The following is a 27,501-nucleotide window of genomic DNA, read 5'->3' on the forward strand; positions in this document are numbered from 1 at the left end:
TCCTTTGTGGCATCTTTATTTTTCTATCTGGTACACGAACAAAGCGAACACGGTCAGAAATATCAGCTGCACTGGAACACTTCAGCCAATCGTAAAACAGAGGGCACATGGACATGGATGGGCAGGGGTGGCAATTCCAGACCGGCTTCCCCCAAAGGGCTTGTGCTCCAAGCCCGCAACCAGAGGGTGCTCTGGGAAAGACTGTGCAGCGCATCTCTGGTGAGGAGAGACAAGGACCAGTTACAACAGGGACTGCAGCCGGGCATGAGTTTATTGGCTTCTGGCCTCACGCTCCTGCTTGATGAAGTTGATTAGCCCGTTCGTGGAAGAGTCGTGAGAGGTGACTGGGCTACTGCCATCAAGTTCAGGCTCAATTTTCTTGGCCAGCTGCTTTCCCAGCTCCACCCTGCCAGGACAACGAACAAGAATTGTAAGAGGAAGGTTCCAGCATTGCTAGTGAAATCCACAAGCCAACCCACAGGCATGCTCTACCCTCCCCTTGAGGAGCAGCAACTCACCCCCACTGGTCAAAGCTGTTGATGTCCCAGATGACACCCTGAACGAAGATCTTGTGCTCGTACATGGCTATAGAGGTGGCAGATGGGGCACATTAGGGCTCGACCAGCCTTATCCAACCTACCCCAGGCCAGGACCTTCCCTGCTCACTCACCAATCAAGGCTCCCAGAATGAATGGCGTGAGCTTGGTGAACACAATAGAGTTTGTTGGGCGATTTCCTTCAAAGACCTTCAGAAAACACCCAGGAATGTCCCCTGGTTAGTCAGAATCCCCCAATCCTCAGAAGGGATGTGCACCCTGCCCCAGAGGCTGGGATATGCAGATCTGTAGGGAGAGTCCCTCTTACCGCGTAGGAGGGGCCAGGCACGCCATAAATCCCTACCCTGACCCCATAACTTTATCTTTCCAATGCCAGGATGCCATCCAAAGACACTTTAGAAGAAGTGCTGACCTTGTGTGGCAACAGCTTCTCTAAGTCCTCTGGACTCTTTCCTGCGGCCTGCAGCTCCTTCCGGGCCTCCTCTGTCGACTTCCCCTTCATCAGGGCCTCAGTTTGGGCCAAAAAGTTGGCCAGGAGGATCTGACAAGAGAGACACCCAGTTCCACTTGGAAGTACTGACTGAGCTTCAGGTAGAGGGGCAGGACTTCCCAGCTGCGGTTAGTTCCAGCTTAGGTCAGGCTGCTGGCCCCCCATGTAGAGTTCAAGTGGAGCTGGGGAGGTGGGGGGGGGATGACGATGGCAAGTCACATCGGGTGACATAGCAAAGCAGGTAACAACAGTAACTCCCCTTCAAGGAATACCTGTGACTTGCCAAAGACCCTGCTAAGAAATTAGCATTATTCTTTTCTTTTTCTTTTTCTTTTTTAAAGAATTTATTTGAGAGGGAGAGAGAGAAAATCCCAAGCAGACACCTCACAGAGCAGAGCCTGACTCGGGGCTCGATCTTATACCCCGAGATCATGACCCGAGCCCAAACCAAGAGTCGGATGCTCAACCGACTTCCCATTTGCTGCTGTGGTAAGCACGATCATGGCTCCATGCCCTTAGGGTGGGCCTAATACAATCACGTGCCCTTAGACACAACGAAGATGACAAATGAGTCGGTCAGAGAGAAGCAACAGAAGAGGCAGGACAGAATTGAAGCTAGAGAGCACCGCAGGCCAAGGAGGCTTCTCAAAACCGAGAATGACCCCCAGCTGCCATCAAGGAAACTGGACCTTGGTCCTACCCTCAGCAGAGATGCAGTGGAGGCTGCTGGATTTTGGACGCACAGAAACCAAGATAAAATTGGGTGTTGTTGGGGATCCCTGGGTGGCTCAGCGGTTTAGCGCCTGCCTTCAGCCCAGGATGTGATCCTGAAGTCCCGGGATCGAGTCCCGCATCAGGCTCCCTGCATGGAGCCTGCTTCTCCCTCTACCTGTGTCTCTGCCTCTCTCTCAATCTGTGTCTCTCATGAATAAATAAATGTAATCTTAAAAAAAAATTGGGTGTTGTTTTAAGCCACTGAGTCTGTGCAATTTATTACACAAGAATAGATAACTAGTGTTAGCTCCCGGCTAATGCATCGGCTCTTCAATAGTCTGTGTGTAATGTGCGTGAGAAAGTGTGAGGAGAGGCTGGACCGGGCTCTTACCTTGTGATGCAAACCCTTCCTTATCGGGTGCTGGGTCTGGACCGGGAGAAGTCACAGGGTATCATCTTGGTGCCTGTAAAGGGGCACAGTGGTCACCCAAGCGCCTACCCCCAGCCCATGGGAGCCACCTGCGAGAAAAGTCTCTGCGGGCAGCGCACCACGTCCACTGCAGCACCCCTGCCCAGGCCAGACGGGCCCTACCTTGGTGGATGAGCTGATAGAAGGCGTGCTGGCCATTGGTCCCTGGCTCCCCCCACACGATGGGGCCCGTCTGGTGGTCCACACGAGTGCCGGACTTGGTGATGTACTTCCCGTTGGACTCCATGTCACCCTGGAACAGGGACAGAAGCCCAGGCCTCTATCTGTAAGTCCTGCTTTGCTTCATGCACCGTGTCCAAATCCTGCCTAGGATGCACCAAGCGTACCTGCCCCCTGCCCTGGGGGTGTCCACAGGCATGACCCTTTTATCTCCCCTCACCTGTGAGGACACAGGCTTGTCGCTTTCTGGCTTAGGCCACTGCAGGAAGGACCCATGGCCAGAAGGTGGATATGGAGGTCTGAGGAGAACCTCCCTAAGAGCAGAAATCAGTCACAGTATCTTTAACTGATATCTTTTTTCTAAGTTTATTTATTTAAGTAATCTTTACACCTCATGTGGGGCTCGAACTCATGACCCTGAGATCAAGAGTCGCCTGCTCTTCTGACCGAGCCAGCCAGGTGCCCCTCTTTAACTGATGTCTCAAGGGAAAGGCTGGCTGGGGTCCAGGGTGTACAGCCTCTGAAGTCTGTCCCGCCAACAAGATGCTGGGCTGTGGGGAGCCCTGGCCCCCTCTTCTGTCACCTTCAGGTGTTGGTGCAAGTCCGCTGTGCCTGCCCAAGGGCTGCAGGGCAAAACTAGGGTCGTGCTAAAGAAACCAGGGACATATGGGGAAGGGCTGCCTGAAACAGAATTCTGGACCTAGGAGAGGGGCTGCTTGGTCCCCAGGGGTTCTGAAGATTTGAAGGGGTGCAGAGGGCAGGAGTAGCTCAAAGAGGCACCACAGACTGGCTGTGAATTTGCCTCTCTGGAGGGACAAAGGCAGTACAAGCCCCAGGGGTGCCAGCTGGTGGCCCTGCCCTACCACAGGCACACAGAATGGTGGCCAAGGAAGAAATGACCCAGCAATGACCCAGGCTGAGCCAAGCCAGGGCCTCACCGCCCACCACCATAACCAGTCATGCCCCTCCCGTTAGTCAACCTCCGCTAACACGCATCAAACAGATCCTGGGAACGGAGACCCACCCTGAGACTGGGAACGAAAGTGGGCCTTGGCCATGCCCAAGTCGGGGGAAAAGCCACTAGAGGGACAGGAAGCCGGGCACCTGGGCTCCTGGGGCTCCCAGACCCCCCACAGGCTGGCTCCAAGGCCGGGCCCAGCAGCTGGTACCTGCTGGAAGTAGGCAGCAAAGCGGTGCAGGTACTGGTCGTAGGGCAGCATGGCCTGCGTCTCACACCCAAAGCAGTTGATGTACCAGATGCCCAGCAGAGCCAGCAGGACAGGGGCGTTCTTCTCCAGGGGCGTCGTACGGAAGTGCTGGTCCTAAAACCACAGCAGCGTAGGTGGGAGCTGAGCAGCTGCCCGGGAGGGAAGGAAGGGGGGAGCTGGACCAACCAAGTGTCTGGCAGAGAGCGTAAGCCTCAGCACTTACCATCCAGTGAGCCCCTGAGAGCAGCTGCTCGAAGTTGTCAAATCCTGCGACACAAAAGCAGCATCAACAGAAACGGTCATGCCTAGTGCCCTCGTGGCAGTGGACACAGCTTCTTCTGGAACCACGGAGAGGCTGATGTGCGGCCAGAAGAAACAGGACCTGGGAAGACTTGGGCCTACAGAAAGCCTCTCTAACCAGAGTCGGCCCTGACGCAAAGGCAGATCTAACCTCACCTACCGTGGGAACAACAGGACAGCAGCTGGGAGGGGTAGAGAGACAGACCAATCTGCGAACCCCAGAGAAAAGTCAGGCCTGCCCTCCTGACCTGAAAGAAATGATCCAGCCAAGGGCGGAGAGGCCGGCGGCCTATGGGGTCAGAAAGGTGTTCAGGGACAGGAGCCGCCCACCCGACCGTAGACTACAGCACGGTCTCCCAAACACCAAAACACACTCACCCACGTGCAGGGCAATGGAGAGTCCAATGGCTGACCACAGCGAGTAGCGTCCTCCCACCCACTAGGAGAGACAGGAAAAGGTGCTGAAGAAGGGTCGGCACACCCCGCCCCCCTCCCTCCTGCCACAAAACTTGCCCCCGGGAGCAGTGCTCTTCCACAGGTGCAGCATGGAGGGCCTGGGCCCAACCCACCTCTGGGAAGCAAGACAGCAGGCCAGGCGCTGGCAACTCTGTGCTGACCAACAGGGAGGCTACGGGGACCGATCAGAGCCACAAGACTCAACTGAAGACCTTACCATGGCTGGCCTTGTCTCCTCAGACAGACAGACAGACACACAGACCCAGCGCCTCATACCTGCGCCAGGCCTGGCCTTCTCCTCAGACACATAGACCGAGCGCCTCATACCTGTGCCAGGCCCGGCCTTCTCCTCAGACAGACCCAACGCCTCATACTTGCGCCAGGCCCGGCCTTCTCCTCAGACACATAGACCGAGCGCCTCATACCTGTGCCAGGCCCGGCCTTCTCCTCAGACAGACAGACAGACCCAGTGCCTCATACCTGTGCCAGGCCCAGCCTTCTCCTGAGACAGACCCAACGCCTCATACTTGCGCCAGGCCCAGGCTCCTCCTCACACACATAGACCGAGTGCCTCATACCTGTGCCAGGGCCAGCCTTCTCCTCAGACAGATAGACCCAGTGCCTCATACGCATGCCACGTCTGACCTCCTCAGACCCAGCACCTCATACCTGTGCCAGGCCCGGCCTTCTCCTCAGACATACAGACCCAATGCCTCATACTTGCACCAGGCCCAGGCTCCTCCTCTGACAGACAGACCCAGCGCCTCATACCTGTGCCAGGCCCAGATTCCTCCTCAGACACATAGACCGAGGACCTCATACCTGTGCCAGGCCCGGTCTTCTCCTCAAACAGACAGACCAGTGCCTCATACCCACACCAGGTCTGATGTCCTCCTCCGACCCAGCGCGCCTCATACCTGTGCCAGGCCTCGCCTGCCCTCAGACAGACCCAGTGCCTCAGACCTGTATCAGGCCTGGCCTCCTCCTCAGACAGACAGACAGACCCAATGCCTCATACCTGCACCAGGCCTGGCCTCCTCCTCAGACAGACCCAGTGCCTCATACCTGTGCCAGGCCCCATTTCTTCAGACACCGACAGACCTACTACCTCATACCTGTGCCAGGCTGAGTTTCCTCAGAAACAGACCCAGTGCCTCATACCTGTGCCAGGCCCCATTTCTTCAGACACCGACAGACCTACTACCTCATACCTGTGCCAGGCTGAGTTTCCTCAGAAACAGACCCAGTGCCTCATACCTGTGCCAAGCCCCATTTCTTCAGACACCAACAGACCTACTACCTCATACCTGTGCCAGGCTGAGTTTCCTCAGAAACAGACCCAGTGCTTCATACCTGGTACCAGGATCCACTTCCTCAGACACCAACAGACCAGCATCTCATACCTTGCCAGGTCCAGCCCCCTCAGACACTGATAGATCCAGTGCTTCATACCTGTGCCGAAGCATCTTCAAATACTGACAGACCCAGTACCTCATACCTGTGTTTGGTTGTGGCTCTGTGGGACACTGACAGACCTGATGGCTCATACTTGTGCCAGGCCCCACCTCCTCAGACCCTGACAGACCTAGTACCTCATACCTATATGCAGCCTCTTGCACCTGTGCCTGGCCCACCTACCTGGACACTAACAGGTCAGAATCCACCCGTGCCAGGCTCTGCATCCTCAGACTCCCGGACCCAATGCCCCATACCTGTGCGCAAGCACACTTCCTCCAACGATGAAAGCTCCGGCACCTCCTACCTGGGTCCCTGCCTCCTCAGGTACCAACATAGCTGGGCTTGGCCTTGCCCCTTCTGACACTGACAGACCCAGTGCCTCTCAGGCCAGCGACAGGCCCAGGGCTCAGACCCGATAGGTCTTCTCAGCCTCAGCCCCAAGACGTACCTCGTCACACTTGCAGACTCTACTCCGTGTCACCTACATCCTCAGAAATCCATTCCTGGGCTCCTAACGGCTTCTTACGGGGCACCTACCACATTCCCAGCACAGGCGGCAGCAGGAGCCCACGGGCGCTCCCCAGACACGTAAGTGAAGTAATCGTGCCAATAAACGTGGAGTGAGATTCGGGGCTTGGGAGAAAGGCACTGCGGCAGCGCGCTCAATGGCAAAGCGACCCCGAAGCGACCCCGAGGAGTGCTGGAGCGAGGATCTCAAGAACGAGCGGCCGCTCCCAGGAAAGCATGGGGGGGGGGGGGGGGAGCATCCTAGAGCCAGCACAGCACGGGCGCAGGTCCTGCGGCAAGAGCAGCCTTTCTCAATAGCGAGAGGATGAAGCCCCCCAGAAAATGCTTTAAGTGGCTTCAAGAAGCGAATTGAAATTCTCCCAAGGAGGCTCCAAGTCACTGCCCTCCCAGAAGCCGGGAAGAGAGGCCGATCTTGGGGCATTAGGGCTTCATTCTCTACCAGAAGCCCATTGAGGCAGGTTGGGCAAGAGGAACCACAGCACATTCCAGATGAAGGAAGGAGGAGGAGCTGGGAGGCAATGCTGGAGAACGAGGCAGGGAGCCCCAGGGGTCATCAGGAACACGAGGCTACCCTGGACGGGGAAGGCGGACGACGGACTCCGGAGCTTCAGGCAGACAGGATGAAGGGAAAGAACGAGAGAACGAAGTGTGGCCCAGAGGTTTCTGGCTGGGGGCAGGAGATGAATGGCGGGGCCCTTCACCTGGAAGGAGTCCAGGTGTGGGGGGACCTTACCACACAGACGCAGTCCCAGGAGCCTGACATAGGCTCGCAGGTCTCACCAAACAGACTCAGTTCTAGAAACTGGACTGGCAAGCTGACTCTGGCTGCACCCAGGTCCTTAGACTTCACTCTGGGAAGCCCAGCAATGGCGGCGTCTCACCTGAGCCTGAGGCCCCCACCCACAGACACGGCCTCCAGAACTCCCTCGACCAGCAGCGGCCCTTTCAGAACCCCCCTGGAGAGACGTGGCTCCTCAGTCTGCCCGGCATTCCGGGCCTCACTTTCACCGGTTATAACCTCCTTTCCTCCTCACCTCAGTGACTCAGACCATCTGCCACCCAGACCCCGTGCCACAGACCACACGTCGGCCCGGCGACAGGGTCCCAGGCCTCTGCACAACCAGGGGCTCCGCCCGTCACGCCTGACCAGGGTACTGAGCAGCTCCGGCCTAAGGCACTGTCTCACGTGATCCTAAGGGTTCTCGAGGCCTCCCCAGGCGGGCCCGGGTCCACGTGCCTACGAGGACTGGGGCCTTCCCTTGCGGACAGCCCACGCCTGGCCCTGCCACCCAGGCCCCTGCCCCGCCACACCCGTTACGCGTGCCTGGGCTAGAGCGTTACCTATTCATTTCACCCAACAAGCCCAGGGATGCCAACCTGTACCTGAACCCAGGGACAGAACCCACCGAAGGCCCCACTTATACACCCCACGTGACTCTACGTTCCTGGACTCCCGACAAAGCCGACACGGAGGGCTTCGCCTGCGAGGTCAGCTCTGCCTCCCCGTGTCCTCCAGGACCTGCCTGCGGGGTCACACGCCTGTCAAGGGCGGGCGCCTCATGGCTTGGGATGCCCCGGGCTCCGCAGACCTGTCTGTACCTGACCCGACTCCTCACACCTCACCCGACACACCCAGGCCCCCCCGCCCCCACCGAGCCCCGCTCAGACTCCGCACACCTTCCGGAGAGACCCAGCGCTGACAGGCCCGACCTCAGCCCCAGCCCTCACCTGAGAAAGGCAGCTCTTCGCCAGTCTGACGTGGCTCCTCCCGTCTTGCCGACGGATCAACGCTACCCGCCGCTGCCTGACCTGGCACCGGCACCTCGCTGGGCGGCCTCAGCTCCGCGACACAAGTACCTCCGCACCTGTGCCCTAGAGACCCCCGACCCCGCGGCAATGTGGTTCTCCCACCCTGGGGCGAACCGGCTCTCCAAGCCTCCCCTCTCAACCCTAAGACCTGGGTCCGCGCACCTGAGCAGAACCATGTTCCAGGGACTTCGCCAACAAGACCCAGGTAGGGATCTCTGGCTCCAAAGGCCGTGCCCGAGAGCCACGGCGTCACGTCGAGCTTAGGCCTCACAGGCCTCCTCTGAGCCCACAGGGGTCTGCCCACTGAAGACCCCAGTGCTGCGGGGGCTCGCCCCGCCCAGGCCTAGCCCTCCTTCCTCAGGCCTAACCACAGAGGTCCAAGCGCACGTGCCTTTGCCTGAATCCAACACCTAAAAGCCAATCCACCTGCGTCAGGCCTCCTCAGACCACCCGGCAGCCCGCTCGGCCTCTGCGCTACACCTCACTTCCCTACCTCAACCCTAACCCTCAGGTCTCTCCATTACGCTTGGCCAGGTGCCTCCTGGCCTCTGACCCTGGCGCCTCGGAGCACATCTGCGAGGCCAACTCCACCTGCCTCTGCTTGACCCTGGGTCCTGGGCCCACACCTGGCCGGGCAGTGCTGCCCACCGTACAGGCCTGTGGCTCCTCATGGTGCAGTTGGGGGGCCAGCGCTACCTGCCGACACGGGACCCTGGCTCCTCATGCTGTACCTAGCAGGCGAGTTCCACCTACCTGTGCTTGACCCTGGCTCCTCAGGCCTCACCTGGAAGGCCAGTTCTACCTACCTGTGCCTTACCTTAGCTCCTCAGATCCTATCTGCTGGGCCATTTCTACCTACCTGCGCTTGACCCTGGGTCCACAGACCATACCTGGAGGGCTACTTCTACCTACCTGCGCTTGACCCTGGGTCCACAGACCATACCTGGAGGGCTACTCCTACCTACCTGCGCTTGACCCTGGGTCCACAGACCATACCTGGAGGGCTACTCCTACCTACCTGTGCTTGACCCTGGGTCCACAGACCATACCTGGAGGGCTACTCCTACCTACCTGTGCTTGACCCTGGGTCCACAGACCATACCTGCAGGGCTACTCCTACCTACCTGTGCTTGACCCTGGGTCCACAGACCATACCTGGAGGGCTACTCCTACCTACCTGTGCTTGACCCTGGGTCCACAGACCATACCTGGAGGGCTACTCCTACCTACCTGTGCTTGACCCTGGGTCCACAGACCATACCTGGAGGGCTACTTCTACCTACCTGTGCTTGACCCTGGGTCCACAGACCATACCTGGAGGGCTACTTCTACCTACCTGTGCTTGATCCTGGGTCCAGAGACCATACCTGGCTAGCCACAGCTACCTACCTGTCTCTGACTCCAGCTCCTCTAACCATACCTACTGGGACAGTTCTGCCTACCTGTGCTTGACCTTGGCTACTCAGACCATACCTGGTGGGCCAGTTCTACCTACCTGTAGGTACACCACCCCTGGCAAGCCAGATCTGCTTACCTGTGCTTGACCCCAGTTCCTCAGACGTTACCTGACAGGCCAATTCACCTATGCATGCTTGACCCTGGCTCCTGATAGACCAATTCTCCTGAGAGATACACTGATAGACCACGTCCTCCCACCTGTACTTTGGTTCCTCAGACCACACTTGGCCATCTAGTTCTGCCTACCTGTGCTTGACCGTGGTTCCTCAGCCTTTACCTGACTGATCAGTTCTAAGTACCTGTGCTTGATCCTGGCTCCTCAGACCGCACCTAGCAAGCCAGATCCACCTACCTATGCTCGATCTTGGCTCCTCAGACTTCACCTGACAGGCCAGTTCTACCTACCTGTGCTTGACCCTGGCTCCTCAGACCACATCTGGTGGGCCAGTTCTACCTACCTGTGATTAACCCTGGTTCCTCAGACCTCACCTGAAAGCCAGATCTGCCTACCTGTGCTTGACCTCAGTTCCTCAGACTTTACCTGATAAGCCAGTTCTACCTACCTGTGCCTGACCCTGGCTCCTCATGCCTCACCTGGCAAACCAGAACCACCTACCTGTGCTTGAACTTGGCTCCTCAGCCTTCACCTGACAGACCAGTTCTACCTACCGGTGCTCGACCCTGGCTCCTCAGATCCCATCTGGTGGGCCAGTTCTACCCATCTGTTCTTGACCCTGGTTCCTCAGAGCTCACCAGGAAAGCCAAATCTTCCTACTTGTACTTGACTCCAGTTCCTCAGACTTTACCTGATAGGCTAATTCACTTACCTATGCTTGACTTTGGCTACTCACATCATACCTGACAGTCCAGTTCTACGTACCTGTCCTTGATTCGGGTTCCTCAGACCTCACCTGGCAGGCCAGATCTACCCACCTGTGCTTGACCTTGGCTCTTCAGACCTTACCTGGTAAGCCAGTTCTACCTACCTGTGCTTGACTGTGGTTCCTCAGACCTCACCTAGCAAGCCAGATGCCTACCTGTGCTGATTTCAGTTCCTCAGACTTCACCTGATAGGCTAGTTCTACCTACCTGCGCTTGACCCTGGCTCCTCAGACCTCCTTTGGCAAGCCAGATATGCCTACCTGTGCTTGATCTTGGCTCCTCAGACCACACTTGGTGGGTTAGTTCTACCTACCTGTGCTTGACTCTGGTTCCTCAGGCCTCACCTGGTGGGCCACCTCTACCTACCTATGCTTGACCCTGGTTCCTCGGATCATACCTTGTGGTCCAATTCTACCTACCTGTGCTTGACCCTGGTTCCTCAGACCTTACCTGGCAGACCAGCTCTGCCTCCCTGTGCTGTATATTGGCTCCTCAGACCGTACCTGGCAGGCCAGTTCTACCTACCTATGCTTGACCTTGGTTCATCAGACCTTACCCATGCCAGCTCTGCCTACCTGTTCTTAACCTTGGCTCTTCAGACCTTATCTAGTGAGCCAGATCCACCTACCTGTGCTCGACCCTGGCTCCTCAGCCTTCACAGACAGGTCAGTTCTACCTACCTGTACTTGACCCTGGCTCCTCAGGCCTCACCTGGTGGGCCAGTTGTACCCACCTATGCTTGACCCCGGTTCCTCCGACCTCACTTATCAGGCCAACTCTGCCTACCTGTGCTTGACCTTGCTTCTTCAGACTTCACTTGGTGGGCAAGTTCTACCTACCTGTGCTTGACCCTGGCTCCTCCCACCACACCTGGCAGGCCAGATCTACCTACCTGTGCTTGACCTTGGTTCTTCAGATCTTATCTGGTGAGCCAGTTCTACCTACCTGTGCTTAACACTGGGTCATCAGACCTTACCGAGGCCAGCTCTGCCTACCTGTGCTTGACCATAGCTCCTCAGACCTTTCCTGATGGGCCAGTTGTACCTACCTGTGCTTGACCCTGGCTCCTCCGACCTCACCTGTCAGGCCAGCTCTGCCTACCTGTCTGTGCTTGACCTTGCTTCTTCAGACTTCACCTGGTGGGCGAGTTCTACCTACCTGTGTTTCACCCTGGCTTCTCCTGCCACACCTGGCAGGCCAGATCTACCTACCTGTGCTTGACCTTGGTTCTTCAGACCTTATCTGGTGAGCCAGTTCTACTTACCCATCCTTGACCCTAGCTCCTCAGACCTACCTATGCTTGACCCTGGTTCCTCAGATCATACCTGGTGGGCCAGTTCTACTTACCTGTGCTTGACTCTGGCTTCTCAGACCATACTTTGTGAGCCAGTTCTGCCTACCTGTGTTTGACGCTGACTCCTCAGACTACACCTGGCAGGCCAGATCTATCTACCTGTGCTTGCTCCTGGCTCCTGACACTATACATAATAGGCTAGTTCTGGTTACCTGTATCTCCTCGCAGTTGCTTACATCTCATCCAAGTTCGGCTCCTACTTGGGCTCAACTATGACTTTTTAGATCTCATTGGACATACCTAGTGTTATGAACATCCCTGATCTTGGCTCCATAGACCTTACCTGACAAACCCTGCTGTACTCACCTGGGCTTAACTCATACTGGCAGCCCCAAGAATATAAACTCCTACCAGATACAGACTCCGTAGACCTTACCTGAGAAACTCAATTCCATATACCTGTACCTGACCACAACTCATCCGCCTTGCAAGACAGCTCTACAAGATATGTAGAGATGCAGTTCTATCTGCGTACCTTGACCTTAATCTAGAGATCCAGATCTAGTCACTTGTACTCAATACAGGCTCCTGAGATCTCACCTGAGGGACTGAGCCCTCTCCTGATTTCACTTCAGATCCTCAGAGATCATCTAAGAGATAGAGTTCTTTCTAGATCTGCCTCCTTAGGCCTTACCTGACAGATCTGGTCTACCTACCTATATCTAAACTCAACGGTGAGACAAAGTTGAATGAACCTAACCAGGGCTCTTCAGGTCAACTTACCTATGCTCACCCTTGGTTTCATAGATGTTACCTGAAACACTCAGCTCTACCCATCTCAGCTCCTCGGGTTCAGAATACAAACCAGAGCCTGACCTTAGCAATTTAGACCTTACCTGTTCAAGACCCAAAAGTACAAACCTGAATTTCACCTCACCCCTCAAGCCCCACCTGACAGACCTGTGTTCTACATACCTGAGCCAGACATACACCTTCCAGGTGCATGCAGTTTCCCATCACTCCAGCTTTTCAGTCTTTCCCCAGAGGACCCAGGACCACCTCCAGGATCAACCTGGCATCACCAGAACCGCTAGATGTCACCTGAGGACACAGTTCTCACCTGGACCCAATCATGGATTTCTAGTCCTCACTTGTCAGACTCTGCTATGTCTGCCCTTCTCGGCTCCAGTGTCCTAACCTGAACAACCCCCTTCTACATGTGCGTGCCTCATCTTGGCTCCTCAGGTCTCCCTAAGAAACCTAGTTATAAACACTATGTCTGATTCCAGCTCCTAGGACCTCAGGACCTCAGACAAGATCCTACAGGCCACCGCTGGCGGACTCCACTGTCCAAACCTAGCCTGAACAGACACTCCCCTCAGGCCAGACACTCCTGGCTGCTTACCTCAACCTGAGGGAAAACTGGTGGGAACCTCTTGGTGCTGAGAGACTTGGGCCTCGGACATCTCACCCTGCAGACGTGATTCTCTAAGCCTTTATCTACTCTGAGCCTCTCAGACCACATCTTACCAACGTGGCTTCAGTCCTTCACCTGCCCCCATTCCCTACTCCTCACCTTTTTGTAACTCAGCATATTCCTACTTTTCACTCATCCGGGCCCCTTGGGCCCCACCCCAGCCGGAACCCGGTGCCAGAACCTTGGGCTGGTTGTGGGTCCTCAGAGGCCTCTGCAACCCTGGAGCTTTGCTTATCACACCTGGTCAGGATGCCAAGAGCCAGGTTGCTGACACGGCTCAGGGGACTTACCTAGGTTTGCCTAATTCTGAGTTTTAATCACCTCACCTGTGATCAGACACCCATTACCTGATACTTTGCAGAACCAGTCGGACAGACCCCGATGTAAGCACCTGTCCCACACCAGAGACTTCCAACTCCCAGATCCAGGTTAGTCTCTATACAGGACTCTGGCTCCACAGGCCTTACTTGATAGAACCATCTCGAAATACCTGTGTCTTCCAGAATTCACAGCCCTCATCAGTACCTTTACCTGTCTTGGCTCCTCCTCGGAACTCACTTGTACCTACCTTGGCTCCTCTTCAGACCCCACCAGCCAATGTTAGCTCTCCAGTGACTTCTAGCTCTGGCTGACCCCGAGAACCCTCACAATTCACCATCAGATCTCTGCTTGATCCTGACACGAAGCTACCCCATGAATGACCATAACTGACCAAACCTCACCACTTATATGTCCCCGTGCCAGACTGGCCACGTCTCATCTTACCTCAGAGCCACCACAACATCCCTATGTCTGTCCTGACCCTCCATCTCACCTGAGAGATACTAGCTCCAGAAATTTCACCTGCCCCTGGCTCTTCAGATGTCACCTTCTTGATTTAAAACAATATACACATCCTTAGTGACCCAGACAGGTCCTCCTTCCAGCCACTGCATATGTGGGTATGCCCAGCCCGGGAGGCCGTCACGGAGGCCACCTCAGCCACTCAGGCCTCACTCCCCGGGCCCAGCCCCATGTTCCTGTGCCCAACTGTCATTCCCAGGCCTTACCTGGGAAGCCTAGGCCTCACCCTAAGCCGCACACCCCCCCATCATGTTGGCATGCTGGGCAGTTACGGGCAGTGAAAACCTACACCAGGTTTTGGCTAACAGGAGACCCCCTCATCCCTGACCACCCACTGTCGAGGCTCCAGATCCCAGAAAAGAGGTAGAAGGTGCCTTTCCTACTTTGAGACATGCAACATTTGTTAGAAGCTGCCCAATCTCTCTCGACCAGGGTTCCTCATCTGAGCCACAGGACGCAGAAAATGATTTGAGTGACTTCTCAATTCTTCCAAGGATGGTACATAATTAGTCCCATTCTAGAAAGAAGTTAACTCATTACACACAACAGATGCCTCAGGGCGTTAGGGCTTTATTTTCTCCCAGACTCCAGGGCCTTTAGGGTTTTCAAAGGCGATTCCAGCTGCCGGTACCACCACCTAGCAAACAGCTTCCAGTCTAAAAGCCTGGAAACAGCCCCAATGGGAACGCCCCCAACTGGACGATGCCCTCGTAGCTGCACCTGCCAGTGTCACGTGTTAGATTAGCGCCCACTGCCCCCACACCGCAGCTCGCGCCCCAAGCGTTCCCTGCATCCCACAGCCGGAGCCCTTCTCCCACCAGGGCCATGCTCAGGCAAGCCGCAAGCAAAGGTCCTGCTCGCTGCTTGGCACCAGCTGTGGCTGGAGCAGAGAGGAGTCCGCGACCACCCGCCGCTAGACCAGCCTGCAGCTCGGCCACTCAGGCACGGTTTGCTCTGCGAGACGCCTGACAAGGGCCCATGCAGGCCCCAGGCCTGGCGCCTCCTCTCTGCCACCTTCCAGCTGCTCCTGACCGGGCCTGCCCCGTCACACCTCCTGCCTCACCCTGCCCCTTGGCCTTTACAGACTGAGGCGGCAGTTCGGAGAAAGGTCATCGCTGAGAATAACTCACAACCTCAGTTTAGTGAAGGCGGGTAGGGGTGGCTCCAGTTACCCCACAGTGGGTGCTGCTGGGCAGGCACCCAGGGGAGTGTTAGCCTGGCCCTGCAAGCTCAGCCCGCCCGCGGTGGAAATGGAGCCCTCATCCTGACCTCTAAGCCCTTCCCAGAGCCAGACATGCAGCAGGTACTCAATAAATGTTGACCTGACCTCGCAGGCCCCTCATCTGTGGCACGGTGGTCATGCCTTGACATAGGACACATAATTCACCCAGCGCAAGGAAGTGCTTTTACTTACATCCCAGAACTCGAACATGTTTTGAGGGTCAATCCCAAACTCCTTCACTTTGGTCTAAAAGGGGCAAAGGCAGAGAAGCAAGAAAACCTATGTTAGCTGGACGAGAACAGGAGCTCCAGGGTGCCAGGTGTCACACTGTCCAGGCTATGGACAGATGGGGGCAAGGAGGGAGCAGCCTGTCAGTCCAGGACAGGAACCAGCAGCTGCCACCCCCAGAACTGGATATGAGGCTCTCAACTAGCAACAGCAGCGGCCTGGGGCCTGTGAAGCCCTCCTGCTGAGGGAGGCTACACACCCAGTGCAATGACCCGGGCCCACAGGCTGCCCTGCAGGAGCTACCTCCTGGACCTGTCGGGGTGCAGACACTGACCTATCCAGAACATATGGGTGACTGAGCCCAGGGCTGGAATCTGAGCAGGGCAGAAGCCACCTCCAGGCCAGGTGTCACACAGCCAAGACACCAGTCCAGCCCTTCCAATATGAGAGGTGGTGACTCTACCCCAGGAAGCCTTTAGGAGATAACCAATCGTACCCCTCAGGGGCTCTGTCCCCCACGCACACAGGGTCAGCACCCCCTTGTGCGGTCCCTAAAGAGGAGACGCCCTACCAGCCAGCATGAGCCCTGGCAGGAGGCAGATAGTGTCGTGAGGTTAGCCAGCCGTAAGATGTCCTCCCGTCTCCCCTCCGTGGACAGGTCAGCACTGGAGGCAGAGGCGGGGGTTGGATGAGATGGGAGGGAGTGGATCGGGACAACCTGAGTGGGGTTCCAGCTCTGACACAGCCCACGACACAGCAAGAGCTTGCCAGGTTTGTTACTCCGGGCTCGCAGCTGCACCCCGCCCCTCTACCCCACCCCATCCCTCGCACAGCCTCAGGCCCGGCGGACTGCGAACTGGCAGGCAGGAGACCGTGTGCTCATCCCGGCCTCACTGACTCATGCGGTCACTGGGCAAAAATCCTTTGCTGGGGCCTAGCCTCCTCATGTAAGAAATGGGATGCACCCCAGCTCCTACCCCATATACCCCATGAGGGGCAAGGCCAGTGGCAAGGTAGTAGAGGCCTGTGGAATGTTCTGGATATCAGTTAGGCCTGCGAGGCGGACACAGCCAACAGGATCCCTCCTTGGAGGTGCAGAGATTTCATGGGAGGATGCAAAGAGGACAGTGTGCAGCTCACATCCCTCACAGCCGACAGATCCTTCTAGGCCATCAGCCGAGCCAAGATCCCCAGACCCGTGAACCACAACCGGACCTGAGTATTCTGATAGGCTGTGCCCTTGACGTGATCTGGGCCCTCCAGGAGGATGTCCAGGAGTCCACACGGGCACTTACCGTGTTGGTAGACAGGGCGACAAAGTGCTTCGCGACTGCAGAAGGCTACAAGAGACACAGCCAGGTTACACCAAGCCATCCTGGGGGGCACCCGAGGGTAGGGAGCCTCCCATCTCTATACCAAGGCCCTGGGTGGGACTGACAATGCCCAGTCCTTGGCCCTGTGGCAGTTAGAAGAGCCCCCTGTCAAGGTCAGGAGGACAGAGGAGTCAGAGCCCATCCTCCCTCACAGGCACACAAGGCCCGGGATCCCTCCCTTGTAAAGTAGGTGTGGCCCGGGGAAGAGGCTCCTCCGGGGCCCGGGGACCTTCAAGTGCCTTCAGCACGTCAGAACAGGTTCTGGCACAACTGACATGTCTGGGACCGGCAGAGCCGAATGTCTTAACTGGAAAGGACAGGCGCCAAGAGAGGTGGCCTCCTGCCGCCAACTTCAGGAGGAGACAGGGCTGCAGCATTAGGCTTGACCACTCAGGTGGGTGGGTGCCCCCCCGCCCACCCCTCCCAGGGCACGCACTGCCCACTGCCCACCCCAGCACTCACATCCTTGGCCGACAGGAGAAACCATTCCTTCGCCGTCTCCGCATTTGTAATGGTCTCCTGGGTGGTAAAGGTCTGCAGCCAGAAAGTACAGCAGTCGGGCCCCAGCTCAGGGTCAGGGTGGCCTGGAGCCAGGGCTCAGTGGCAGAGGCCATGTGGGCGCCTGCTTATCACAACCAGGGACAGTCACCCCATATAACCTCCCCCCACCTGTCCACAAAGCCGGGGGTGGGGGCCTGGAAGTAGCAGTACCATCATCCTGTGATTTCCAGGATTTCACAACCAGAGGAAGAAGAATCCGAGTACAAGCCACGACCCCCACTTGCACCCCACTCCTCCACCAAAGATCAGAGGCCAGAGTATCTTGCAGGAAAGGGGTTGTGGCCATGCCAGGGGCTCCCTTCAGCCCAGGCTGGAATTCTTTTTTTTTTTTTTTCCAGGCTGGAATTCTGAATATTTTATGTGCACTGATGTGAAGTAACAGGGCATAAATAACAACAAAACCCTTACACTGTTCTGGGCATGGCTCTGGGATCAGAAAGGAGCAGATATTAAACACAGATGCATCAGAAAGACAAGAACAGCTCCAGGCTGGGCAGAGATCCCATAAAATAAAAGGATGTGGCCCTAGGATGAAGGTTCTAACTGACTGATCAGGGCTTCCATCAAGAAGCCTGACAAGGAACAGCCTGAGGGCAGCTGTGCGGACCTGATCCACAAAGCATGGTGCGCTCAGGAGGTCCGGCACCCCGACAGTGGCAAAGCCTCCCCCGCCCCCGTCCCCACCCCCAACACGCACTGGGCTGGGGAGCCAGGCCAGGTCAGAGGCCCGTACCTTGGAGGCAATGATGAACAGAGATGACTCAGGGTTCAGGGCGGCCAGGGTTTTGGAAATGTGGGTCCCGTCGATGTTGGAGACAAACCAGACCCGGGGTCCTCCTGAAGAGTACGGCTTAAGGGCTTCAGTCACCATGAGGGGCCCCTGAGAGGGAGACAGGGCATCAGAACACAAGCTTCCAGGCCCCACAGAGGCCCCACCCTGGAAAACCAAGGCTCTGGGCTGGACCCCCACCCCATCCCAAGGGAGTCCTCCTCACCAGGTCAGAGCCGCCAATGCCGATGTTAATGACGTCCGTGATGGGCTTGCCCGAGTACCCCTTCCACTCACCGCTGCGGACGCGCTGGCACAGAGCAAGGAGATGCGTCAGCCCAAAGCCCCGAGTATAAACTGCTGCTCAAAAGCATCCCTATACCTCAGGCCCAGCGTCCAGGTGCTCGCAGGGGCCTACTGAGACCACACTGGCAGATCCCTGCCACGCTCACCCCCAGCCAGACTCTATTTCATCATTGGCAAAGTAGGGGTCACCCCCACCTCTTCAGAATTTGCAGAACAAGGGTGAACTCCCAGCAGAACCTGACATGTAAGAGACCAAGAGACGTGAAATGCCAGCTACTAGGACTGGTCTGTGCCTGAAGCAGGCTGGGAACACTGCACAGGTGCCCGCACACACTACCTTTCAGAATGAATGAAGGCAAAGCCCAAAACTTTGAGAAATGATTCCTAACCACGCAACCGCCAACAGATATCCTGCTGGATCTCAGAAGTGTTCACACCAATGACTCTCGTGTTCCTCCCATTCCCCTCATTTTTTTTTTAAGATTTTATTTATTTATGGGATCCCTGGGTGGCGCAGCGGTTTGGCGCCTGCCTTTGGCCCAGGGCGCGATCCTGGAGACCCAGGATCGAATCCCACATCAGGCTCCCGGTGCATGGAGCCTGCTTCTCCCTCTGCCTGTGTCTCTGCCTCTCTCTCTCTCTCTCTGTGACTATCATAAATAAATAAAAATTTAAAAAAAAAAAAATTAAAAAAAAAAAAAGATTTTATTTATTTATTCATGATAGACACACAGAGAGAAAGGCAGAGACACAGGCAGAGGGAGAAGCAGGCTCCTCGCAGGGACCCCGATGTGGGACTCAATCCCAGGACCCTGGGATCACGCCACCAGCTGGAGGCAGACGCTTAACCGCTGACCCAGGCGTCCCTCCCTCCCCTCCTCATTTTGAAAAGGAGTTTCCCTATGTTATTTACTCTACGCCTACCTCACCGCTGTGTGTTGGGTATGCAGCATGTCAATAAATTGTGTAAATAAATTGTTTACTTCACAAGTCTTCACATCAAAAGGAAGTGTGTTTGCGTTGTCTTAAAAGGAAATGCAACTACTATACCTCTCCCGAATTTATGTGATGAGACTCTTGTCTCCTGGCTGATACTGTAAAGGGATATGGCCTTAGAAGGTGAGGAGGACATTCTCCACGTGGAAGGAACATGAATCACTAGGAGCCTGAAGGCAGACTCTGTAGCCAGCTTCTAAGCTGGTTCCCAGTGGTCCTCACCTCTTGGCATTATACTGGTGTCCTTGTGCTGTCCCCTCCTACCTTGATCAGAAGTGACCTGTACAGCCCACAGGGTATTACAGAAATGGCAGATGTAATTTCTCGTGCTAGCTCAAGGTAATAAAGGACCTTATGGCACTCTGTCTTGCTCTCTCTTGGATCACTCATTTGGAGAAATCAGCTGTCTTGTTAGGAGGACACTCAGCCTCTAGAAAGGACCACAAGGTAAGGAGCTAAAGCCTCCCAAATGCCAGCACTAGTTGCTAGTGAGCCATCTTGGACGCAGATCCTCCAGGCTCCAACCATTGAGCCCTCAGGGGAATGCTAACCTTGGCCAAAATCTTGTCTACAGCCTTTGAGGCCAGAAACAGCCAGCACAGCCACTGCAAATCCTGATCCACAGAAGTGTTGATTGTTGCTTATAGACGCTAAGTTTTGGAGCAATTTATTCTACATCGACAGAAAACTAGTATATATATCTTTCCCCAAACCAGTTACATGCAGCAACTTTTTTTTTTTAATAAGGCAATTAATTGCCATGAGAAATTTTCCATCAACGCAGAAATAAAGTTGGTCACTTCTTAATCCTTAACGTCACCATTCAAGTTTTGTTACAATAAAGCATCCCAGAGAAGAAAAATTATAGGTCTTTAATAAGATTATACATACCCTTTATTTGACCAGATGGGGTTTTACGACATGCCAGTTTGCAACTATCATTTTTAACGTATCCTGAACAGCGCGGCAGGTCAATGTAACCACAGCTCCCTAATACCTAGTGGCACCTGAGACTACAACATATGAACATAAACTGATTTTACTAATCAATCCTCTGATAAATGGACTCATGCTGTTTGTTTTTTTAATTAAAAAATAAATATTTTTTAAAGATTTCTAAGTGGGACGCCTGGGTGGCTCAGTGGTTGAGCGTCTGATTCGGCTCAGAGCGTGATCCCGGAGTCTTGGGATGGAGTCCTGCATGGGGCTCTCTGCATAAAGCCTGCTTCTCCTCCCTCTTCTTATGTCTCTGCTTCTCTCTCTTTCTCTCATGAATAAATAAATAAAATCTTAAAAAAAAAAAAAAAAGGGGGGGATCCCTGGGTGGCGCAGCGGTTTGGCGCCTGCCTTTGGCCCAGGGCGCGATCCTGCAGACCCGGGATCGAATCCCACATCAGGCTCCTGATGCATGGAGCCTGCTCCTCCCTCTGCCTGTGTCTCTGCCTCTCTCTCTCTCTGTGACTATCATAAATAAATAAATAAATAAAAATTAAAAAAAAAAAAAAAAAAAGACTTTTAGGTAATCTCTACACCCAACATGGGGCTCAAACTCATGATCCTGAGATCAAGAGTCATATGCTCCAACAACTGGGCCCGAGGGGCGCCCCAGGCTTAGGCTGTTTTTGATTTTTGCCACCATCCTTAAAATCCTGGTGAACATCCTCAACCCAACCTTGGTAAACTTCTAAGAGCCCAGCCATGGAGAGTGCTCCTTACGTGCAACTGCGGCCACTCAGTAGCTTTTTCTGAACTATAAATACCCCATCAGTCTGAGTCAGGTATCCTGCAGCCAGCTGTAAGGGAGGGCTTTCCTGGAAATAGCTTCCCAGACGGCCAGGACCACACTCTCCACACAGCAGACCTAAGAGCACATGCTCGCTGAACAGAACACTGGGCTTCTGACGCACGTTAGCTCCACCACTCACCGCTGATGCCCAGAAAGGCCCTTCCCTACATCCAGAGCCCATCACAAGCACCAACCACTGTTAAGGGATGTTCTGGAATCCAGACTCCCAATGGGATGCCTACCCTTCCTCTCCTTGGAAGTCCCACTCACTTGGCTGTCAGGGCTCCAAGACTGATGGCCAGATCACTCCTGCCATCTGAGTGCCATCTGAAATGGCTCTTAGCCAGAGCAACGCGACTTGGACCTGCCACAGGTGGGGGCCGCTGCTCTCAAGGACAAGCTGATCAGAGCCCAGACTGTCACTCCCAGAGCATGCAGAGCCCATACGTACAACACGCACACACACATACACATCACCCCTGTACCCTACCCTACGCTTGAGGATGTCCACTAACCCTTGCAGAATCACCCCTGGGACAACAGACACTGAGGCAACAGTGGTTGATGTGGGGAAATCTATAGCTGGTCTCTGAGGCAACCCCTACACCCTCACCCCCCAACAGGAAAAGGGGGCACAGTTAAGTGCATCCATCAACATGGACACACAGACATTTCTTACTTATTTCTAAGTATAATCAAGCTACAGAAGAGCAGGTAATAATGAACCCGTGTGCGTACACGTGTGCAGATGTGTTTCAAAGAGACCAATGTACGTATGCATGGCACACGCACAGGAAGCTTTCAGAAGACTTCACAGGAAACGCTGTTATAAACGCTGCCTCTGGAGAGCTGGCTGCGGGCATGATCAAGGAAATGTTAAAACATCTATTTTATTTAGCTCTAGCCTAGAAAAGGAGGGTGGATCACTAAAAAGATCAGAAAAAGCAAAAGAGATAGATAGATAGATGATAGATAGATCAGAAAAAGCAAGTCTCTCCTCCACTATCCCACCACTCTGGGTGGATCACTGCCCTGGCCAGACTTTCCCCACGAGCCACGGGCGTCTAGAGTTCAGCAAGGAGGTTGCTCTGTGGCCGCCAGCCGTAGGTTCCCTCCCCTCAGGGGCAGGGAAATTCCCTCAGAACAAGGGGCGATCACACAGAGCGCCTCCAGTGAGGCCATGGGTCCTCTCCACGCGGAGTGGAGGGGCGGCCCATCAAGGCGCTCAGATTCCCAAAGGCGTGCACACGCACAGCTGAGGGCAAGCCCAGTGCACAGCTGCTTACCTGGCAGAAAGACTTCATCTTCTCCAGGACCCTGTTGACCTCCGGCATCACATCCTTGCCATCCACCAGAATGGGTGTGTTTGACCGGTTCCGCAGGGCCACATGCAGCACCGCCCGATCCTGGAGACGACAGTCAGTGTGGGAAGACCCTCACCCAGGGCAGCCACGCCAGCCGGGGAGGGTCGGGAGTCAGCCCTTCCTCTGCTGGATCCACCAGCCCCGAGGCCTGGTAACAACACCTGGTACTGAGAATCCACCGTGTGCTTATGGGAGCAGGGGGCAGGCACCCCAGGACCTACAGGAGGCAGGGCACGTGCCACTGCCTTTTGTGCTGACAGCCACAGGGGAGGGAGCCCAGGAGAAGCTCAGCACAAGGCCAGGGGGCCCCTAGGTGTTCAGGGCATGAGAAGCCAAGAAAAGAGGACCAGAGTGAACAAAGGCAGAGAATGGTGACACTACAGGGCAGACACAAACAATAAATGGCTTCAGAGCACCAGGGCTCATTAAGGGCAGTCTCATCTTCTCCAGGAGAGTACACCTGGCACCTTCTAAAAAGCACCCCCAGCCCCTTGGATGTGGAGCAAAGCAGGCAACTCAAATGTCCCTCATCAATGAGCCCCATGATGCGAACTGCCAGAAACCACAGGCCTGTGACAGGTGTCCAGAAGCTGGCCTCGTCGTGTGAGAGCAACAGTCCCATCAAGCTGAAGCCAGCAGAAGGGCCCTTGAAGGAAACAAGTCTCAAGAGCCCAGGTGGGTAGGCAAGGGATGGTGTCTGGACTCCAAACTAAGGGGAGGCCCACTAAGGGGGAGAGCTTCATGCCACTCTGCCCACCCCCTGCCCAACCTCACTCCTGCCTCACGTTCCATAGGAGAACGCGCTCCTCCAGGAAGCCCTCGACTGCAGCCTCGCTCAGCCTAGCCCAGCAGCGAGACAGGCTGAGTGTGAAACCTGTCTCTTACAGATGCGACGTCTTAGATAAGTGACTTGCCCTCTGAGCCTCGGCTACCTCGTGTGTAAAAGGAGGATGCCAACCCTGTGAGGAAGAGACTCTGAGCGCTGGGTGATTATCACACCTCCAGGCTTCCACAGCAATCAGGAACAGGGCCCGCAAGCCCTGGCCTTCCCGCTGCTTCTTACCGACTCCTACCACTGAGGAAGCTGGGCTTATGTCCAAATTCCTGTCTTCACTAATAAAACTGACAGCAAAGACAGATCAGAGTTAAGTTCTCTAAAGCAGAGTAGCCTGGAGAAGCTGCCTTCCTGCAGGCTGGAGACGTCCTCCCCCTAGGCAGACCCCAGGAGCCATTCTGGGCTCACCAGATCCACACAGCCAGTCCCAGGGACGATGCACCCCACCCGCCGCCCTGCAACCCACTCAAGGAAATAGGCTCTCGTGCCCCTTGTGAAGCAAAGATGTTGCTTAAGAGGAGTGGTGAAGACACAGTGTGATGCTATCAGCCAGATGGACCCCAGAGGGAAGGAAGAGGCCCTGGAGGGTATGCAGATTCTGCTGTCCCCAGGCCAGCTCACCTCCGTGAAGTTGATCTTCTCGCCACTGAACATGCGCTCCCGGGCAGCCTCCACACCCCTGGACTTGGCCTGTGAAGAGGAGATACTAAGGCTTGATCCTGTCCACACTGGCGACCACGAGCCCAAGCCACCAAGCTCTGGGCTGGATGCAGCACCCAGTGGGCCTGACAGGTGGCTGCAGCCTGGTGCCCTCCCCCACCGTCTGTGCAGGAGCCCCTGGGCGGCTGCTCCGATCCTGAGCCAGGGGGCAGGAGCCCAGAGCCTTAAACGTCGGCACAGAGGCACGAACTGAGGTTCACTGAGAGGAGGAAATAAAGCTGCTCAAGCACCCGGGGGCTCCCAGGAGGCCAGCTTGCCTGCCAAGCCATGGGTCACAGGTCAAGCCCCTCAAGGCACAACATTACCAGGTCCACCAGCATCTGCATCACGGTGTCGGTCACAAGGTTCTTGGAGTAATCCACCAGAATACGCCCATGGTTGGTGTTCAGGTTCAAGCTGCAAAAGGACGGCAGAAGCCAATGACCACACCCCAGCTCTCCCCAACCTATTCCCTGACCAGCGCTGCGGACAGGAAAAAAAAAAAAAAAAAAACACCCTCCTTGAGCCTCGCCCCAAAAAAAGCCTCAGCTGCTCTGCACAGCGGTGGTGTCTGTCACCGTCTGCCCCCCAGGCTGACCTGCAGCAGCAGCAGCAGCACAGTGACCCGGACCATGGTCACGGAAGGGAGGCGCAGACCCTTCCCGAGGAGCCATTTCTCTGCAAGAACCGGGAAGACAACCCGGGGGCCCTGCTCCCGCCTGGCCTGGGGGCGGGGGGGGGGGGGGGACCGTTCATTCCCTCCCAGAGCTTCCACCCGGCGGCGGCGACTCTCGGGGAAGGCCTCGGAAGGCAGGGCTGGCCATGGGGCCTTCCAGTCCGGAGCCGCAGACCTCCCCGCGCCGGTCCCCAGAGCACCCCGAGATTCCTGCCCCCCCTCCCCCCGCGCCAAGATTTCCTCCACCGGGTCCCGTTGCATTTCCTGGTCGCCGTCCGTCTCCACGCAGAGCCTCTTTCGCAGAACTCACGCCCCCACATCTGCATCCTCCCCGCAAGCCCCGCAGGCCCGCGCACCCCGATCGCACCCGCGGGGGGGGGCCCTTCTCAAATGGGGGGTTGGGGGGCGACGGCCCCGCGGAGGAGCCCGCTTCGTGACTAAGCAGCCCGGGCTCCGAGCCTCCGGCGAGCGCGCGGCCCCCAGAACCTCCTTCAAGGAGGCGTCAAGGACGAACCGAGGCCTGGGCCGGGCCCCGAGGCGTGGCCGGGGGCGGCCGGGGACCTCCCCCCGCAGGGCCCCGGGGACCCCCGAGCGCGCCGCCAGCCTGCCCCGCCGCCCCGCCTGCGCCCCGGGGCGCGCACCTGAAGCGGTTGAAGCGTTCCTTGTCCCCCTCGAAAAGGCGGCGCAGGTTGAGGTCAGAGCCCTGCTCGCGATGCCACTTCTGCAGCTTCTGGAACTGCGGGCTCTGGGTGAGCGCGGCCATGGCGAGGGCAGCGGGGCGCACGGGCTCCGACCGGCTCGCGGGAGGAAGAGGGGCGGGCGGCGCGGCTGGCGGGGGCCCCGAGCAAGGCGGCCTTTATGGCGCAGGCGCGGCGCCCGCCCCGCCCCCGCCCTCGCCCCGCCCCCCGCCCCGCCCCCCGCCGTCCGCGCCCTCGGGGCGACCTTGGCGGCGGCGGCGGCGGCGGCGGCTCCCGGGCCTTAGCTGGTCCCTCCCTGCAGCGGGTCCCCGTCCGCCTGGCGCTGACTGCGGTGAAGCGGCCGAGCTCCCCACGCCCGGGCCTGCTCCCTTCGGCCGTTCGTTCACGCCACACCTTGCACGTCCCGGGTCGTGCTCCGGCGTCGCGGGCACAGCGTGGTGAATAAAGCATCGGTGGCTCCGGGGCTCCTAAGTGCTACGGAGGAAAGGGAAGCTGCAAAGGGTGCCCGGCATTGGCGTTGCAATGTTGAATAGAACGGCCACGGGAGGGGCGCCTGGGTGGCTCAGCGGCTGATCATCTGCCTTTGGCTCAGGGCGTGATTCCGGGGTGCCAGGATCGGATCCTGCACGGGGCTCTCCACAGGGAGCCCGCTTCTCCCTCTCTGCCTGCCTGTCTTTTATTTATTTATTCATGAGAGACACTGGCAGAGGAAGAAGCGGGCCCCATGCAGGGAGCCCGACGTGGGGCTCGATCCTGGGCCTCCAGGACCACGCCCTGGGCTGAAGGCAGGCACTAAACCGCTGAGCCACCCGGGCTGCCCAAATAAATAAAATCTTTAAAAAAAGAAATGGCCAAGGGAGGCGCTCCTGGGTGGCTCAGTTCAGCATCTGCCTCTGGCTTGGGTCACGACCCTAGGGTGCTGGGATCCATCAAGCCCCTCATCAGCCCCTCATCATCTCTTTGCTCAGCGAGGAGCCTGCTTCTCCTTCTGCCCGCCACTCCCCCTGCTTGTTCTCAATCTCTGTCAAATAAAAAATCTGTAAAAAAAAAAAAAAAAAAAAAGGAATGGCCAAGGGGAATGACTAATGAGGTGACTGTTCAGGCAAAGGGAAGAACCACTGGAGAATTCTAGGGCGAACATACTTAGGTGTTCCAGAACAGGAAGGAGGCACGTGTGACTGGAGTGGAGTGAATAAAAGAAAGAGACATAACTTGGGGTCAGTGAGCAAAGGAAAACAACAAAACACGTACAACTTGTAAGTCCTTGTGAAGACTCTGGTTTTCTGTGCGACAGGAAGCCATGGAAGGGTTCTAAGCGGTGGAAGGACATCATCTGAGAAGCTTTACAAAGGATCAGACCCATAGTGTAGCAGGAATGGAAGGAAGGACTGCAAACAGGAGGCTATTGCATGGATGTAGGCCCGGGATGAAGGTGACTTGGGTCGGGGTAGGGGAGCTGGGCGTGGTGACCTGGACACACCCAGTGAAGAGCCGAGAGACAGAAAAAGAACACTCAAGGGTTGGGACGCCTGGGTGGCCCAACAGTTGAGTGTCTGCCTTTGGCTCAGGCGGTGATCCCAGAATCCAGGATCGAGTCCCACATCTGGCTCCCTGCGAAGAGCGTGTTTCTCCCTCTGCCTGGATCTCTGCCTCTCTCTCTGTCTCTCATGAATGAATAAATAATCTTAACATTTCCCAGTCTAAAAAAAAAAAAAAAGAAGAAGAAGAAAGAAAGAACAGTCAAGGGTAACATCCAGCTTTTAACCCAAGTTCCTGGAAAAAACGGAAGTGTCCTCACATCTTGGAGAGATGAAAGTTTGGGGGCAGGGGGCAGATCACAAACCCTTTTAGACATCCAAGTGTAG

The 27,501-nt window shown here is 56.3% G+C and overlaps 1 protein-coding gene across 1 annotated transcript; it reads right to left on the reverse strand.

Annotated features, from left to right (window-relative positions):
- Positions 1-25,795, reverse strand: GPI (glucose-6-phosphate isomerase). Its single transcript, XM_077855633.1, is given in 19 exon segments — positions 1-406; positions 519-585; positions 671-746; positions 970-1,098; positions 2,153-2,199; positions 2,202-2,225; positions 2,354-2,483; positions 3,580-3,732; positions 3,842-3,885; positions 4,297-4,357; positions 15,538-15,591; positions 16,869-16,913; positions 17,409-17,480; positions 18,241-18,387; positions 18,503-18,586; positions 22,651-22,770; positions 24,185-24,253; positions 24,589-24,679; positions 25,580-25,795. Coding segments are annotated over 19 exon segments (1,671 nt in total). The 5' UTR covers positions 25,702-25,795; the 3' UTR covers positions 1-270.
- Between the last annotated feature and the right edge of the window lie 1,706 nt (positions 25,796-27,501).

Source organism: Canis aureus, chromosome 1 (assembly GCF_053574225.1).
Source record: "Canis aureus isolate CA01 chromosome 1, VMU_Caureus_v.1.0, whole genome shotgun sequence".
Lineage (NCBI taxonomy): Eukaryota > Metazoa > Chordata > Mammalia > Carnivora > Canidae > Canis > Canis aureus.